The 17,215-nt window shown below is 35.0% G+C and overlaps 1 protein-coding gene across 1 annotated transcript in view; it reads right to left on the bottom strand.

Annotated features, from left to right (window-relative positions):
- The window catches only part of AQR (aquarius intron-binding spliceosomal factor), a 124,342-nt gene that overhangs the window by 43,570 nt on the left and 63,557 nt on the right, over positions 1-17,215 (bottom strand). Inside the window, exons 18-23 of the mRNA XM_006883231.1 lie at positions 15,067-15,234; positions 13,472-13,641; positions 7,822-8,063; positions 5,820-5,966; positions 5,151-5,220; positions 1,661-1,771 (exon numbers count right to left, since the gene is read on the bottom strand). Of these exons, the coding sequence (XP_006883293.1) occupies positions 1,661-1,771; positions 5,151-5,220; positions 5,820-5,966; positions 7,822-8,063; positions 13,472-13,641; positions 15,067-15,234 (908 nt within the window). The remainder of the gene's footprint in view (positions 1-1,660; positions 1,772-5,150; positions 5,221-5,819; positions 5,967-7,821; positions 8,064-13,471; positions 13,642-15,066; positions 15,235-17,215) is intronic.

The raw sequence follows: 17,215 nt of genomic DNA, 5'->3' as shown, positions 1-17,215 counted from the left end.
CCTCAATAATCTGGAGAGGTCTCTAACTGCAGACTTTCCCAGAGCAGTATGTCTCCTGATTTCTTACTGCTGTTACCAAGGGGGTTGATTGTGGATTCAAGTAAAATGAAATTGTTGACAGATTCAATATTTTCTCTGTCTATCATGATGTTGCCGATCATTCCAGTGGTAAGAATTTTTGTTTTCTTGATGTAGAGATGCAATCAATATTGAAGGCTGTATTCTTTGATCTTACACAACAAGTGCTTCAAGTCCTGTTATGCCATCTGCATAAACTTGATGGTACACAAAAACAATAAAAGAGAGTAAAGCTGATATTTAGTATTCTAAAAGCTAAGCACATGTTTATAGACTAATTCTTCTACACACAGAATTGATAGTTTAAATGAACACTGTTTAATACTTATTCTCAGAAGATAAGAACTTTCAGGGCTTTAACACCTCCATGCAAATGTTATAATGCTGCATGTTATATGAGCTGCCAACTATGTTTTATGCCATTGTTGTTAAATTTTACTTGTTTTTCCTTCTTTAATTTTCTACAATTATTATCAGCTGCAAAAGGACTACTCTACAACACAGAAAGATGTATTTGTTTTATTAGCAATTGTTGTCAGGTGCCACTGCATCATAGACGACTCTTAGAAACCCTATGAATGAAAGACCTAAGCACTATTTTATAGAGTTTCCAGAGGCAAGCCATTTCAGAAGTAGATTTCACTCCTGCTTCCAAGCTTGTTTTAATTGGGAAGCTCCACCAACCACTGTCCAAGATGGGTAACCATTATCACATTTGGCACATTTGTGTCACAGTGTTCAGCATCACAGCAAACAAGAGTTACTTCTGTACAGCAATGCACAAACCAGTGCTATACCACCTAGAAGCATGTTTGACCAAAAAAAAAAAAAAAAACCAAACCAACAATTTGAAGCTTTCAGAGATTTAAGACACCGCCTGCCTTAAACCCTAGGCCAACCCTCAAGGACTTCACTCTTGAGGGGGAAGAGTAGTACTGCACATCAAACAAAAGCCCCCAAAAGCACACAATCCCAAAAACTTGCAACCCCAAAAACTTGCGATTACTTGCACGTGCAGGCTGCCATGCACAGGTAACAAGAAGCCACTGAGACACAGAGTGGAGTCATCCAGGAACAACCTGGCCGCCTTCTCCTCCCCTGCCCTTTGGGGATTTAAGCCACTGCCTGCCTTAGTTTGGCTTATAAATACTTTATTAGACTTAAAACTTAAGTTTTTCCTCTGTGTACTATAGATACTCATATGTGTTCTTTAATACTTAGAGTTTTAAATTTAATCAAGCATTAATTCATCTTTTAGGAATTCTATACCAAAGAAAGAAAATTAATTCTTAGTAATATTTAATTCAACTATTTGAGGATTTATTCAAATAATCTTTCCATATTTCACCCCCTTCAGAAGAAATAAGAGGCTAATTCTATAAACCCTTTAATATAATCTGCTCATGACCAATGAAAATCCATGCACTCTCAACAGCAAATACTTTATCAACCAGTCTTTCTTTTCTATTCTAAGGAAGTTATAACAAATCAAGAATTATTCTTCACTGCATTTTCATCTACCACTCCATTTCCCTTCTAATTCCTCTCCTCCCTCTTTCCACACACAGATGCAGTCATTTACCTGATTGGAATGTGTAACAATTAATGTCCTCTGCTCTGGAAAATTGTGGTAGATGTTAGATATGATTTGAACTGCTACATCAGTTTTTCCTGTACCAGGTGGGCCCACCACCTAAAAAGGAGATAAAAACATTCAAACTACTAAGTTATCAAAATTTTTAGGAAATGGAAGCTTTAAAAATGAAAGATAAAATAACAAAATTAAGAAAGTAATTGGATGGGCTCAATAACAGAATGGCCAAATTTATAAACTTGAAGATAAATCAACAGCAATTACTCAACTTGAATAGAAGAGAGGAAAAAATTGGGAGAAAACAAAACAATATTATGAATCTACAGGACAATATATAAAGTGTTAATTAACATTTATGCTATTGAAGTATCAAAAGGAGAGGTAAATGATTATGTAGTAAAAAAAAAAAACAAAACCTAATGAGAGTGGCTACAAACTTCTCAAATCTGGAAAAAAATTAATGAACAAAGTCAAGAAGATTGGAGAACTTCAGAAAGAGTAACTCCAGAGAAATCCAAATTCAGATACACAATAATTAAATGGCTAAAAAACTTGAGAAAAATCTTGAGAGCAATTAGGGGAAAAAGACAAGTAACAAACATAAAGCAAAAGAATTTTTCAAAGAAACAGATTTTTCAACAAAAACAAATGGAAACCAGAAGAAAGTAGACATTTTAGAAGTAATAAAAGAAAAGAACTGTTGAACCAGAAATATACATCCAGTGAAGTATCTTTTAGGGATGATTATGAATTACAGACACTTATTTTTAGATGAAGTAAAACTAAGATAATTCATCATTGCCAGAACAGTTTTAAGGCAGAACAATTTTAAGCAAAGTGATTAAGTTAGTTCTTCAAATGGGGGCAGGGGGGAAGCTATCAGGAAAAGTTGGCTATCAGGAATGGAGAAAGAGCAAGAGAAATGCCAAATATTAAAGTTAAAAAAACCGAGTAAGATCATTCTTTTTCTTTAAAGCAAAAATTCATTCATTCTTTAAAGCAAAAATTCTAAAACGGTGTTTTCAACATACATAAATGTGAATATATATGTTGGTGGTGGTTCTGTGCACCACGAATTCAGAACCAACTCATAGCTAATCCTCCAGCGGGCTTCTGGAAGCAGTTAATCACCTAGGAAGAGACTGCCTATCTTTCTTCCACTGAGAAGCCAGTGGGTGGATTAGAACCTTGTGCCTTTGGATGGGCACTCCTTACCATTATGCCACCAGAGCACCATCTCTCTCTCTCTTTCTCTGTGTGTTTTTTGAGTATACAGATTAAGGCACAGAAACAATTACAGCCTAAAAGAGGATGGAAATAAGGATATTCTATTTAACTGGAAATGATAAAATATTGATTCTAAGTAGACAGTGAAAAGGTAATTATGCATTTTTAATTCCCCAGACCAATCATTCATAAAATATGTGTATGTGTGTATATCTATTAAAAAAACCCCAAAATTTAAAAAAAAAAAAATCAATCCACAATAGACAAAGTAGAACGTTAAACAGTTCAAATAAATAAAAGTAGCAAGGAAAGAGACATGGGGGAAAAAAGGAATAATATGATAATTATAACAACACTCGAGATCTAAATCTAAAGATATAAAAATATCATTAACTGCAAATGGTCTCAATATAATACTTCAAAGCTTTTCATAATGGATAAAATAATCTGATCCAAATATATGTCTGAAAAAAACTCACGTCAAACATAAGTTAGTCAAAAGTAAAAGGACAGAAATGTAAAGATCATGCAAACACTCAAAGCAAGCTTGGCTGGCTATTTATGTTAACAGCAGGCAAAGTACCAGGCAAAGTTAAAGTCAATACATTTTGATAAAAGGGGTCAATTCATTAGAAAGACACGGAAATTCTGAATGTGAATGCACCTAACCACAAAACTTAAAAATACATGAAGTAAAATCTAATAGAACAGAGAGGAAAAAGAAATAAAACAATTATAATTCAAGATATAAATATTCCTCTCGCAGTACTTAACAAAAATCACAGAAAATCAACAAGCACAAAGTATTGATCAAAACTATCCACTAAATGGTTCTAAATGACATTTTAAGAGCACCAAACAGCAGCAGAATCCAAGTGCACACAAAACTTTCATCAAGAGTGATCTTATCCTAGGACATAAAACAAATCGTAGTGGAAACAACCCAAGTGCCCATCAACAAATGAATGGACAGAGAAGCTGTGGTATATATTCACACAATGGAATACTACGCTGCATTGAAAAACAAGGAACTCATGCAATATTATTCAAAATGGGTGATTATGGAGGACATTATGCTGAGTGAAATATCTCAGTCACAAAAGGACAAACACTGCATGGTGCCACTGTTGTAGAACGGAACTGACATCAGGGTTAGGGTAAGACTGAGAAAAAATGGATAAATTATGTATACTGCATTGAAACAGATGATGGAGAGAATAATTTTAAAGTGATATATGATAGGGTATTATAGTTATCACAAGAGTCCAGAATGAAGGTTGTGTAGTGGAGTGTACTTGGGGCGGGGGGGCTGTATACCAAAGAAGGAATCTTTCTTTTGCTTTTCTTTTTTTTTTTGGTGACCCCGACGTGATTTGAATCTTTTGCTTTTCAAAGAGAGGAGCGAACTGGGTGGGGGGGGAGGGCTGGGCAGGGAGAAAAGTGCAACAATGAATGAATGGAAATCCAAAATCTCTGTAAATGTTCATTAAATCTAATAAAATAACATTAAAAAATCATAGTTAATACAAAACTTAAATTACACACAAGGTATGTTTTCTGACCATGGTGTACTTATACTGGCAATCAGAAACTTGAAATGGGTAACCTGCAAATCCTTAGACATCAAATTCTTCTAAACTAGTGGTTAACAGATTTTCTGTGAAGGTTAAACAGCAAATTCTTTAGGCTTTGTGGGCCACGCCAAGCAATTCATTTTTTTTTTAAAGTAGTCATAAAAACAACAGTATAAAAACAAGTATCAACAGTATAAAAACAAGTATGATAAACTCCTAAGAGCAATCAGCCATACAAGAGCAAAAAAGACAGCATGTGCTCAGGGATAAAACACAGAGGACATGGATTGGAAAGAAGGACAAACAGAAACAGAAAATACAGGGAGGAAGTGGGTGGGAGGAGTGTTGTTAAAATCTGAGCATTATCATCAACATTGCCAAACACAATGTACATGAAATGCCGAATAGAAAACCAATTTGCTGTGTATTTTCACTCAAATTACAATCAAAAATGCCAAACCAAAATCAAATGAGCATAGATAGCTGTGTGTTCCAATAAAATTTATGAACACTGAAATAAGTAGCAAGATTTCTACATATACAAAACATCGTAATTTCTTATAAACACTTCTACTTCACTTTTTTTTATCTGAAAGACAAAAAACCTTCTTAAAAAGTTGGTGCTTACTTCTAGTATGAATAAGTTTAATAGCATATAAAACAGTGATTTTTCTCACCATAGTCAGCCCAGGCTGCATACCAGCACGGATAGCCTCTATTTGTGTATGAGTAAACTGAATTGTATTACTGCAAACAAGAGTACGTAAAATTTTAGTTAAAAAAATAAAAAATACATAGAACATTTAGTAAATATTCAATTAACAATGATCAGCAATCTAATCATCAGCCCTGTATTTACTCTGGTTCTCCCAAGAGCTTCTATATAACTTCCATCTCCCTTTCCCCTCCATGAATCAACTAGAATGAATAAATTTTGTGTAGAGAAAGACCGCAGTAATTCTTCATGACATTTGCCCCACCTCAGACATTATATGGAGTGCAAAAGATCTGGTTCCCACTCTAGTATCAAGAACAATGGCATTTTATTAGCTGTGGCACACATGCAAAGTGCTGCTGGCTGTACTCTACACAGGGTCTTGAAGTGCTCAAATTAAAAGACATTCTCAAATATGTCTTTCTTATAGTACCTGAAAACACTTCTTTTTGAAATATCATTACAAAAGAAAGGCTAAAAATATCAAAGATATATAGTTAACTAACAGGGCAAATGGAAACAGGATACAGAAACAAACTTCCTGGAATTTTCAAAGAATCAGAAAACTAAAGTATTATTAATTGATTTTTAAACAACACAATTTTACTGATAAAGTCAGGTAGTAAATTACCGTTTGGGTTGGTTATAAGGATAAGGTCCCCTGTTAGGAATCACATGAGGTTCAACAATTAAGGTTTTAGTCTCTTCAGTGTCTTCATCTTCGCCATCTGCAAATTTCCTTTTTTTCCCTTTTCCACTTCTTACTGGGAAAGTTATCCTACAAAACCAAATGCATTGCTCATTTAGTTTATTAACAACCAATTACTGAGCATATGTTTTGTATATGACACTGTATATGAAAGAAGATAATCAGATGAGTAAGATGCCCCGTGTCCTGAAAGACTTCATTAACAGCATAAACTTTGAAAAAAGCAGATTTACAAGCACTGAGATGAGATACAAATTGAATGCTAAAAGTGTTCAGATAATAAAAAAGTGTTCCCATAATAAAAAGTCATCTGATTAAACAAGACTAAAAAAGGAACATTTAAATGTTTTATGTCACATGTACTGCAAAGTACTTTGTCCAATGTCCTTCACTGATTCACAGAAGGCTTCAGGAGAAAGGTAACCTGTAAAATAAGCCTAGAAGAATTTAGACATACAAAGATACGAACGGATGACACTCTAGGAAGAAAGTAAAGAGGCTCAAGTGTATGTTGTTTAGTTTATAGGAAACAAAACTCCAAAACCAAACATAATGCTGCTGAGTTAACTTCAGTTCACAGCATTCTTACAGAACAGAGAACTGCCACATCCTGTTTTTAAGACTGAAAATCTTTACCAAAGTAGGCTGCTTGCTGTATCTCTCTCTCATGGGGTGGTAAGGAGAATAGTACTGTCGATCATTTAGTTAGCAGCTGTTAACCATTGCTTTAATAGAACTTCTTTTTAAGAAACAGTAGAAAGAAGTAAGGATAAAAGGATTTGCTAGAGCCTTGCATTATATACACAGAATATCAAGCACACAAAGTAGTCAGAGTCATGAACACCTTACTAAGTGATTCCAGTTACCAGAAGTCAATACTTAAAAATATACTATTAATAACCTATGTGCAAATTTTAGTAATAATTTGTGTCTAGTTTTTCTAAAAGGATAAGCAATAAAAAAAAATTCTAAATCTCAAAAGGTCAGTCCATATTTTGTTAAGTAATAGGAACAACCGTATTTTTGTTAGGCAGTAAAATGTTTCTAGCAGTATGGCATATGATGGGTTTTGAAAAGAATGTAGGAAGCAAGGAAGGCACTGTCATTTTAAGAGCTCAGAGGTATGATCCAAAATATCATGTGATAAAGTCTTCCACAAGGCCAACTTTCTAAGACACAGGAGTTAAAGGAATAAAACAATTAGAAAACAGTATGGAAATTTCAAGATAGGCTGGCTTGCAGAAAGATTCAATCATCAATAAAATAAGGGGAACATTGAAGATTAGGTTTGGACATTATAAAGGACATAATTTTTTAATATGTAGAATTATTATACTTAACAGTCACTTGAAAACTGTGTTGTGTGTAAACTTCCAGCTAAGAACTAAGCTAGTTCTTGGTAGATATTCCGAGTAGTTTGCTACTAACTGATAGGAAGAAATTGAGGGAAAACAGTTTCCGGTTTCTACTCAAATTTTAAAATCAAAGCTCACTTAACATTAAATACAACTAGACTATAATCATTTAACCTGTGAAAGCAAGCAAAGTTTGGGGAGGGAAAAAAAACAAACAAAAAAAACCCCCATATTTTTCTCTTAAAAACAAAACAAAAAATTTCATTATCTCTCAGTCATGTGAACATGCAATGACATATTTCTTCAGTTAAGTGCTGTTATTTACAGAGGACTTTTCAGGAAATAAGTATTTACTGACCCAATGTTTTACTGTGGTCCTAAAATAGATTCTGAATCAAAAACTAAAAAAAGTAAAGTAAAAGAAAGAAATGTATTTCAACTCTATGGTAAGGACAAGGATTATCAAAACAAAATCTAGATACAATACCCAAAATTTCTTTAGCTAATGGTTTTACTGACATGGGACTCTTCAAAATGCTTAGAAAGAGTACATCCAGCTCTGACTTTACCTGAAAGGGGGTATCTGCAGTTCTGGGTCATCCACAGTTACTTTAACATTGTGACCAGGAAAGCTGGCTTTTAAATGTTCAATGGAGAGAAATGTATCATTGAAATCAAGGGTGGCAATCTGATTGGGCATTTTTGAATAATGTGCACTGCTTGGATCACCGTAACCTAAAATGATGTCATGCAGCCAGTCAGGTACCACACAATCAGTATTCATCAGGTTCCGAATAGTTTCCAGTACAGCCTGTCAATAGAAGGACAGAAAAGGACTGTGTCAATGAGACATCTCAAGCATTTGCACTTCACTGGAATGCAGAGCTGCCTGCACTAATCCAGCATTCCTAACGGTTTCAGGGCAAGAAGCTATTTTCTGCTGACAGGTGCTTGGCTAGACTGAATTAACAGCTATATTTGCAGCTGACACCATACAATGAGTTAAACAAAAGACCAAACTTAGCCGGAACAGTCTATCCATTATAAGTTCATTTACACCGAGTATTTTAGATGAGCTGACCCTTTCATTCCTTTGAGTAGGAGGATATTCCAATTAAGGCCTGTTTAACTATAAGAAAACATCATAGAACAAATCCCAATGTTAATGCTTCCTCTAGAAACTTCTACAGTCTCTCTCCCCTTTCTACAATCTGTCAATGCTAAGAACATAAAAACAAAACAAGCTCATCAATATATGCCTCATTTCTGAAATACATATCAACTTAGAAATATACAAACTAGCACTTACAAATAAAAAATAAAGTGAACAAATTATAAAAATGAAGGAAATGACAAATGTCAAATGAAAGAACTAAAGTCTCTACAAAAATTAACACAAACATTGTCAAAAGTCATTCTTGAATCCAAGTTTTAGACTGTTCAATCATTATTTCATCAAAGTGATCTATTCCATTATGAAAACCAGGAGGCTAGGCGATTAACTTCAAAGAATAAAATAGTTAAATCAACCATTTTTATATCATAAATGTTCTTTGATCCAACTTATAAAGTACACATTATTCATACTCTCAAGTACATAGTATAGTTTTGAAATTCATGTACCCTGGTTATCATCTCCCCGTTATCTAATCCTCACTAGGGAAGCTCTGTGGCAGAGTTCACAGAGAGTTGCAATGTTAATCCTAAGGAGACACATCTCTGGTTGTTAATCTTTAGCAGTGGCCATTATCCAGATGAGCTATCTGCACAGCTTCCTGAAAACCCGCTGGAGGGTCAGCTATGACTTGGTTCTGACTCAACGTCAATGAAGTTTTGTTTTGAAATTCCCACTGTTGTTGTTGTTGCTGAGTACTGATGAGTCGGAACTGACCCTTCTAGAGGGTTTCTAGAGGCAGTAGTTGACTGCATGGGAGGAGACTGCTCATCCTTCTCCCGTAGAGCAGTGGGAGAATTCCAACCATGTGCCTTTGGGATTGCAGTGCAGCTTGTTACCACTAGGCCACCAGAGCTTCCTGAAGTCCCCACTAGAATATCATTTTCATGAACACATGTGTGTAAGTGTAACATCAGTTTGCATAGACGAGTTTGTCAATGGACAGAAAAATGTGAAGGTTCACAGACTCAATGACAAAGAAGGTAAGTACCCTTTAGTGAACTTATAATTCTAGTAGGAAAATTAAATATGTCCTTAGCAACAATAAAAAGCAATAAAACATGGCAAATGTAAAAAAAAATTATAAAATTCAATGTAGCATTTGTGGTAGGTGAGAGAGAGGAATGCAGGGAATATCTTGGCAGGAAGAAAGACTTCAAGAATGATGAAAGCAATTTAATTTAGCTCAAGTTAAGGACTTGTAAAAGAGCTCTGATTTATCATTAATAGTCACAGAAAGTTTTGAGAAACAGAAAGACACTGTAAGAAAAACAGAGGATTCTAAAGGTAGAGAGAAACGAAACTACTGTAACTGTCAAGCAAGAAACAAAGGATCCCATTTAGAATAAGCTTTACCAACTAGGAAAAGGGGGAGGAGGATAAATGAGGAATGCTGTCCAGGTATACAGTGAAATACCAAAAATACCAAAGGATTCTTTTTCTCCTAAAAATGAAGTTTGGTTCTTATCCTCTCTTGGGTCAGATCTTGAGTGCCTCCTCTGAATTTCCAAGATACTCTAATCTGCACCTTTCTCATGGTGGAGGGCATTTTCTGTCTTTCATTTGTTATTTCATTAGATTTTTTAGTTATTTCATTAGTAGGGAACTTTAGTGCCTACTAATTTAGTGGTAACGAACTGTGCTGCCAACATACAAGTACATGGTTTGAATCCAGGAGAAAGATGGGCAATCTCCTCCTACGTAATTTACTGCCTCTGAAAACTCACTGGAGCATCAGCTAAGGAGTAGTTTCATTAGTTTTTAGTTATTTCATTAGTTACTTGTTTGTACTTCTAACTTCCTTCATAGTCAAATCTTCACACAAAGTAAGCACTCAATAGAATATAAAAAAGAGATTATTTGTAAAGAAGTAACTAAGATTCAGAAACTAAAAGTAGTTGCTTAGAACTGATCAAACATCTGTATACTGAATAATTACTTATCTCTAAGTCACTAAAGAGAGCCTTTAAAGAAAAATGTCAAGGTTCATGTATTATTACACAGACATTTTATTCATAGCAGAAAGCTCAGTGTATTTATTGGAACTGATATTACTAAAGTCAGAATCCTACAACTCAATTCCACTGCTGTGAGTCAATTTCACTTCAAAGTGACCCTGATATGTCCTTCTTACAGGACAGAACCCTCTAATAAAACCCTGTAGACTTAAAGGATTTCAAAGACTGTAAATATTGTATCAAAGCATATTGTCTATCTTTCTATTATGGGTGGTTAGTTGGTTTGAACTGCTCACCTGTGGTTATTAGGCAACTGCTTAATTAATGTGATTCCAGAGCTCCTGAGAATTCCAATATACATGAATCTTGTAGCCTTTTTCTAAATGTATTATGTAATGACACGATGGGTGTGTCAGAGGCAGTGCGGTTGGCGCAAGATAGAGCAGGGTTTAGGGCTGTTGTGCATAGGGTCGCTATGAGTTGGAACCAACTCGACGGCACATAACAACAACAACAACAACAACATTATGTAATGTGTATAGCTATTGTGTAAATGTGTTCCTCCGTTAAATTAGAATCTGAGTGTAGAAACAGTTCCTTATTCTCCCCATAAACACCTTAGTCATAATGCAGACTTTTTTTTTTTAAAGAAGTAAACATTACAAACTCTTTATACCTAGGAGGTAAACCCCAACAATGGCATAAAGTAGTTGGAGCTCAGCAGCTGCATAAAAAACGGAAACTATGCAATGACTTTACTACAAACTCAGTTATTTTAGTATGTATTATGCTCCCCTACCCTGTTTTTAAGCAAAGGGACTGCTAAGAGAATGAACAGGTTTGTCTGGGAGAGGATGAAACGAGGCTGCTCCTTGGAGGCAAGGATTCTGAAATTTTGTCTGACATACTTTAGACACACAGCAAGAAGGGACCAGTCCTTGGAGAGGGACGTCATGCTTGGGAGGGTGGAGGGACAGCGCAAGAGAGGAAGACCCTCGATGAGATGGATTGACTGGGGTAGTGGGGGTAGGTGTGTCAGAGACAATAATTAGCACAGAATAGACCAGGGTTTAGGGCTTTTTGTACAGAGGGTCGCTACGAGTCATAGGTGACTCAATGGCACATAACAACGACAAAAACAACACATTCTTAAAACTATGAAAGCAGTACTTCAAGTCCATTTGCTAATACCAAAAGAATAATTGCAACTTTCACCAAGAGTGTGTGCGTAAGTTCAAATTTAGAAATTAACAACATTAACTTTTCCTCCATGTTCATTTAGTTACTGTTCAGGAAAGAAATAGAAGGTAGGCATAAAATAGCTCTTGGCTCCAGAATTCCAACTACTGGAAGTAATATTAAATATTAAAGACAATGACACCATCACAAAATAACAATTTCGCCTTTGGTGATATCGGCAAAATAATTCGGTATATTATTTAACTAATTAATTACAGAACACAATTTGTACTAGTTTACAACTGAGTTTCTCCATTCATAAAGTTTTCTTTTTTAATCATAGCAATGGGTAAAAAAAGGCCACAAAGTAGTAAGAACACCTAATAAACACTGTGATTTGGTGCAAGGGGGAGAAAAGAAAGGCACTCTTAGGCAAAATCAAGATACAAAGTACTGAAAGTGCTCAATGTATTCAGTTTTATAGTTTCAAAGAAAATATTTAAAAAATATTCCTATCATTCCTTTTCCCCCAGTTGTTACAAAATTTAAAAACTCTACCTCCTAAATCCTTTTTCCTACTAATGAGAAAAGTATAAAATACATCATGTCATGCAGATTTTCAGAACCCTGAGGTTCCATTAGCTTTATTCCTAAAGTAATTTGGAACTAAACCTACTTTTACTATAAAAGAGTAAAAAAGACCTATAACAGAATATCTAGTAAGGAAGTAATTTTCATCACTTTTTAAGTAGAAAAATAAACTGAGCAACATATAAAAAACAAGGAAAGAGGCTGATCTTTGGAAAATACCTCAAATAATCTATCTTTTGAGTCTTTAAACTTTTCAAAGATAAAAATAGATTGACTAATGAATTTTTATGACTGAAAAAAAAAACCCCACCAAAACACCAACCATGGACTGTCAGGAGAACAAATAGTTTTGTCCTGAAGAAGGTGAAACCAGGCAGTTTCTTGGAGGCAAGGATTCTGAGGCTTCATCTGACATTGGGCATGTTGTAAAGAGAGAAAAGTCCTTGGAGAGCAGCATCATCCTTAGGAGGGTGTAAGGACAGCACAAGAGAGGAAGATCCTTGATGAGATGGATTGACTTGGTGATGATGGATGGTGAAGAGACTGAAATTGTCAACCACTTCAGTTTACTCGGCTCTACAAGCAACACTCTTGGTACCAGCAGCCAGGAAATTGAAAGACGAATTATACTGAATCGGCTGTCAGAGACCTCTCCAAAGTAGTGAAGAGCAATGAGGTCAGTCTGGAGACTAAGGTGCGCCTGATACAGGCCATGGTCTTTGTAATTGCTTGCTATACACATCAGAGAGCTGAACAATGACTAGGGATGATAAAAGGAGAGTTGATGCCTTTGAGCTGTGGTGCTGGAGAAGACTAATGAATATACCATGGAATGCTAGGAGAACAAACAAGTTTGTCGTGGAGAGGGTGAAGCCAGGCTGCTCCTTGGAGGCAATGATTCTGAAGTTCTGTGTGATATACTTTGTACATGTTGCAAAGCAGGATCAGTTCTTAAAGAAGGACTTCAATGCTTGGGAGATGGAGGAACAGCACAGGAGAGAAAGACTCCTGATGAGATGGACTGATTCAGTCACTGGGGTAATGGGGATAAGTGTGTCGGAAACATTAAGATTGGCACAGGATAGAGGAAGGTTTAGGGCTGTGGTACATAGGGTTGCTGTGAGCCACAAACGACTTGACAGCACTTAACAACAACAACATTTAGCATATACATATTAAAGATTTATGAGGAATGTATAAAATCAAATAAAAATGACTTTGCTTTCTCATGTTTTTCATACCCATATCATTGTATTTGTGTTCAAAAGTTATTCAAATGACAACATAGCATTTTCAGTTATACAAGCCAAAAATTACCTTAAAGTTATTTTCCTTTGGTTTCCTCCTCATTATTATATTGAAAGTTTCATAAACATCTTCTGCTCCATTTTGTATAGTATTGGTCAGATCCTGCTGATACTGGTTTGGATCCAAAAATACTCTAAATGTCCTTGATTCTCCTCTAAGATTGGGTCTGGGTTCTGGTCCTAGAGGTTTTGTAAAAACATGTCAAATGAATCAGGAAATCTTTTATGAATAAACTAGTTACTCCCCATTTACTAGAGTGTCTTCTTGCCTAGGCCATTTTAAATCTGTAGTAGTATTCCCTTCCTAATTTCTTCATTGACTGCTCTGAACTGTAATTCTGATCCATCCTTAACAAAAATTCTTAAAAATCAAAGATCTTATCTTTATTTCACTCATTCACTCATAACTTTACATACTGTAAATACTCAGTAAATACTTTCTAGTTAAATAAGTATATGGAACTTGTCTCTACGCATTCTCTCCTTTTTTTTTCTTGGGCTTTCAATCTGGATTCCTTTATGCAGCCATATGTGTATTCAGGTTACCTGACATTTCTTTCTCTTATTTTATTCTAGTCACAAGTAGTCTAATTATGAGTAGTTTAACAATGGTTTAATTTTTAAATAGTTAGAAGCTGATCAGTTTCGAGTACAGCTTAGCAAGTGAAAAAGATAAGTCACAGAACATGCTGTTGCTCTTACTGTTGCATAGCCATCAATTTGGAACCAACTCACAGCTGACCTTTCAGTGGGTTTTCAGAAGCTGTAGATAATAAGGGATGAGACTGACAGCCCATCTATCTCCCACAGTGTAGTTGGTGGATCTGAACTGTCTCTGGGTTGGCAGTGCAACTTCTTACTACTTACTAGACCACCAGGGTTGTAGTTATAAATTTGTAAGAAGTATTGCAAACAAAGTCAGGGCAACACATGAAAGAATTTTAAAAGGATAATTAGTGATAAGAGTAAGAAATCAAAGAACTGGCTAAGCTTGCTAAGGAGGTGTTTCTAAATGGGGCAATCTTCGGCAGGATAATTCCTTCCATATGGTCCTTTGTAACAGGATATTAGCATGCTTAGCCCTCACTAACCAAATGCCAATAACTTACCACTCCTACTCCTATCCCAGTTCCTCAATTGCTGAAATAAATCATACATTTCCAAGTATAGGAAAGTAAATGGCTACCGGCTGAGAGCTTATGCTACTATAAATTAAATCTAAAATTTAAGAAAGACAGACTAGGCAAATACATCTGTAAGCACATAAAAGCCTGAAAAAAAAATTAAGATGCATTTGAATGATTGTTTTAAAAGCAGTAATAGGAAGTGTTATATACAAGTTTTGAATAAGCATGACTTTAAAAGACCATATATCCTTTTTAATATTTCACAAAGCAGCTCTGGGATCATGTTACCTATTTTGAAAGTAAGATGGTTAAGCACTATATATATCTATATATATAAACACACAGAGTACATAATCTTTTGCATCTATTTACTATATGAATTAACTGTTAAAAATTATCTAAAGATGTAAAAAAAACAGAAAAAGAAAAAAATTATCTTTCTGTACAAATATGCTTTCAGAAATATAAATCACCATACCATCTTCAATGACACGTCCTTTATCATCCAGCATGCCCTGAATTTCACAGCCTCTGACATAAACCAGGCCAATCTGCTCGATAAAATGTCTGCTCCGGTCAAACTTAGTGCCGTAAGGTTTTGTAGGACGCACGGTAACTAAAAAGCACACATCATGCTTACGAAGACCTGGAAAAGTATGAAGATATTGACATTCACCAGAATTTCTTTCTTGTTGCCATTAGTAGCAAATTTTGCAAGAGATAAAATTTTTTTAAAATATTAGTGGTTATTAATAATTACATCATTTACCAGTATCTTTGTGAAATATTTTATTAACCATAGTATGCTACAGACATAATTTAAATTTAAGCAATCATATCGTAGAAACAAGATACAGAATGAAATCCAATTAAGTCACGAGCATGTAACTGAAAGTATAGGTGTCACTATAATCAAAGTGCTTTCATTTGGCGTGAACTTCAAGTGTGGGTGGTAAAACTAGAAATCATAATGTTGATTCCTCATGTTTTCATTATTCTTTATTTTAAAATAAATTCTGTGCAATGAGAAGAGAAACAGTTCTAAGTACTTTGCACAGCTTGCATCATTTTTGATCCACACAAACTATTAATGAAAAGCTTACCCCTGGAAAGTCATTTATTCCCACTCAAAAAAGGACTCACTCATTGGCATCACTGAAGGATGACTACCTCCTCTCTCTTAAATCATTTTATTGTCATATAAATAGAGCTACATTAAAAAGAGCTATCTTATACTGAACTCATTCACTTTCCTCCTTTTAATCATCTATATTCACCTGACCTAGCTATGCCTTTTGGAGCAGAATGAGACATGTTGGTTTCATTTCTGTTTCCTTAATTCTTAAATGATAGAAATGGAGGGATAAGAATTTGAGTTTCAGCCTTTCTTGAATGGGCTAGAAAGCGTATGTTTTATAATATTTACCAGAAAATCTTATAATATTTAGTTTAAAACTATTCTGGTTTTAAAAGATGACTTTCATACTATTTCTCTTATTATTTTACCACCCATTTTCATTTGCCATCAGTACAGGAACCAAACTTTCACACTAGGTTCTTATAATTATCACTTGTCCTGCAACAGTTCCCGACTTCTAGAAAAATGTTTTAAAAAAAAACAACCCCAAAACTGATGCTCTCCTGATAACAGCTTTCAAAGTGATGATGGAAGGATTTTTATGAAAGAGCCTTCTTATTTCTTGTCATTAATAAATTCTTACAAATGGTCTTATCTTTTTCTTAATGTCTCAATGAGGTTCAGTTGACAATGAGTCAATTATGATCTTATAGTGATTCCAGAGGGCAGAGGAAAACTGCCCCATAGATTTTTAAAAGCTGTATATAAATCTTTACAGAAAGAGATTAAACATATTAAATCAGTAAGAAAGGTATGTTATAGGTATCAATCGGCATATAATACAGATTCCAATATGTCAGATTGGAATGAACTCGTTTGAAAAATAGACAATCAGAGAGCTCTGGTGGCCTAGTGGCAAGAAGCTGCACTGCAATCCCAGAGGTATGCAGTTGGAATCCACCAGATGCTCTGCTGGAGAAGGAGGGACAATTTCCTCCTGTACCAGTCAGATCCAATTTGACACACACACAAAATAATAAAATAAAATAAATTAAATAAAAGAAAAATACACAATCACAATCTAGTCCCCACTCCAGAGACCATTTCTTAAACATGTGGACGGTTTTGTAGATGGATTCTTTCAGAATTCTTTGATAAATATATCATCTGACCCTGTGGTTATAAAGAGCTTTATCAGGAGCAGTAATTTTTGAAAACTGATCCACTAAGGCCTATCCCTTTCCTTCTGGAATGCCAAGAAGGTAGTAGGATATAAAACCTACCAGTTACTGTTTCTCACAGCAGGACAGCAAGCAAGAGCTCTCATAGACAGCTGCGAGAAAAATATAAAAATGCTAATTAAAAACTCATTCATGTGCCACTTCTGGCACATGTGTTATCTATATTACTACTGATTCAGACTTTTAAGCATATTGTGATACAGACCTCCCCTCTATAAATTCTTATCTAATAAAGAAATAGTACCACTGCAATAATTTATTCTTTAATTCATTTGATTTCAGATTCCTTCTCTTTTTTCGTGGTTGTT

This window comes from Elephantulus edwardii, unplaced genomic scaffold (assembly GCF_000299155.1).
Source record: "Elephantulus edwardii isolate Elephantulus edwardi_28Jun2011 unplaced genomic scaffold, EleEdw1.0 scaffold00026, whole genome shotgun sequence".
Classification (NCBI taxonomy): domain Eukaryota; kingdom Metazoa; phylum Chordata; class Mammalia; order Macroscelidea; family Macroscelididae; genus Elephantulus; species Elephantulus edwardii.
The sequence above is the reverse complement of the archived record's forward strand: the minus strand, read 5'-3'. Positions and strand labels throughout refer to the sequence as shown.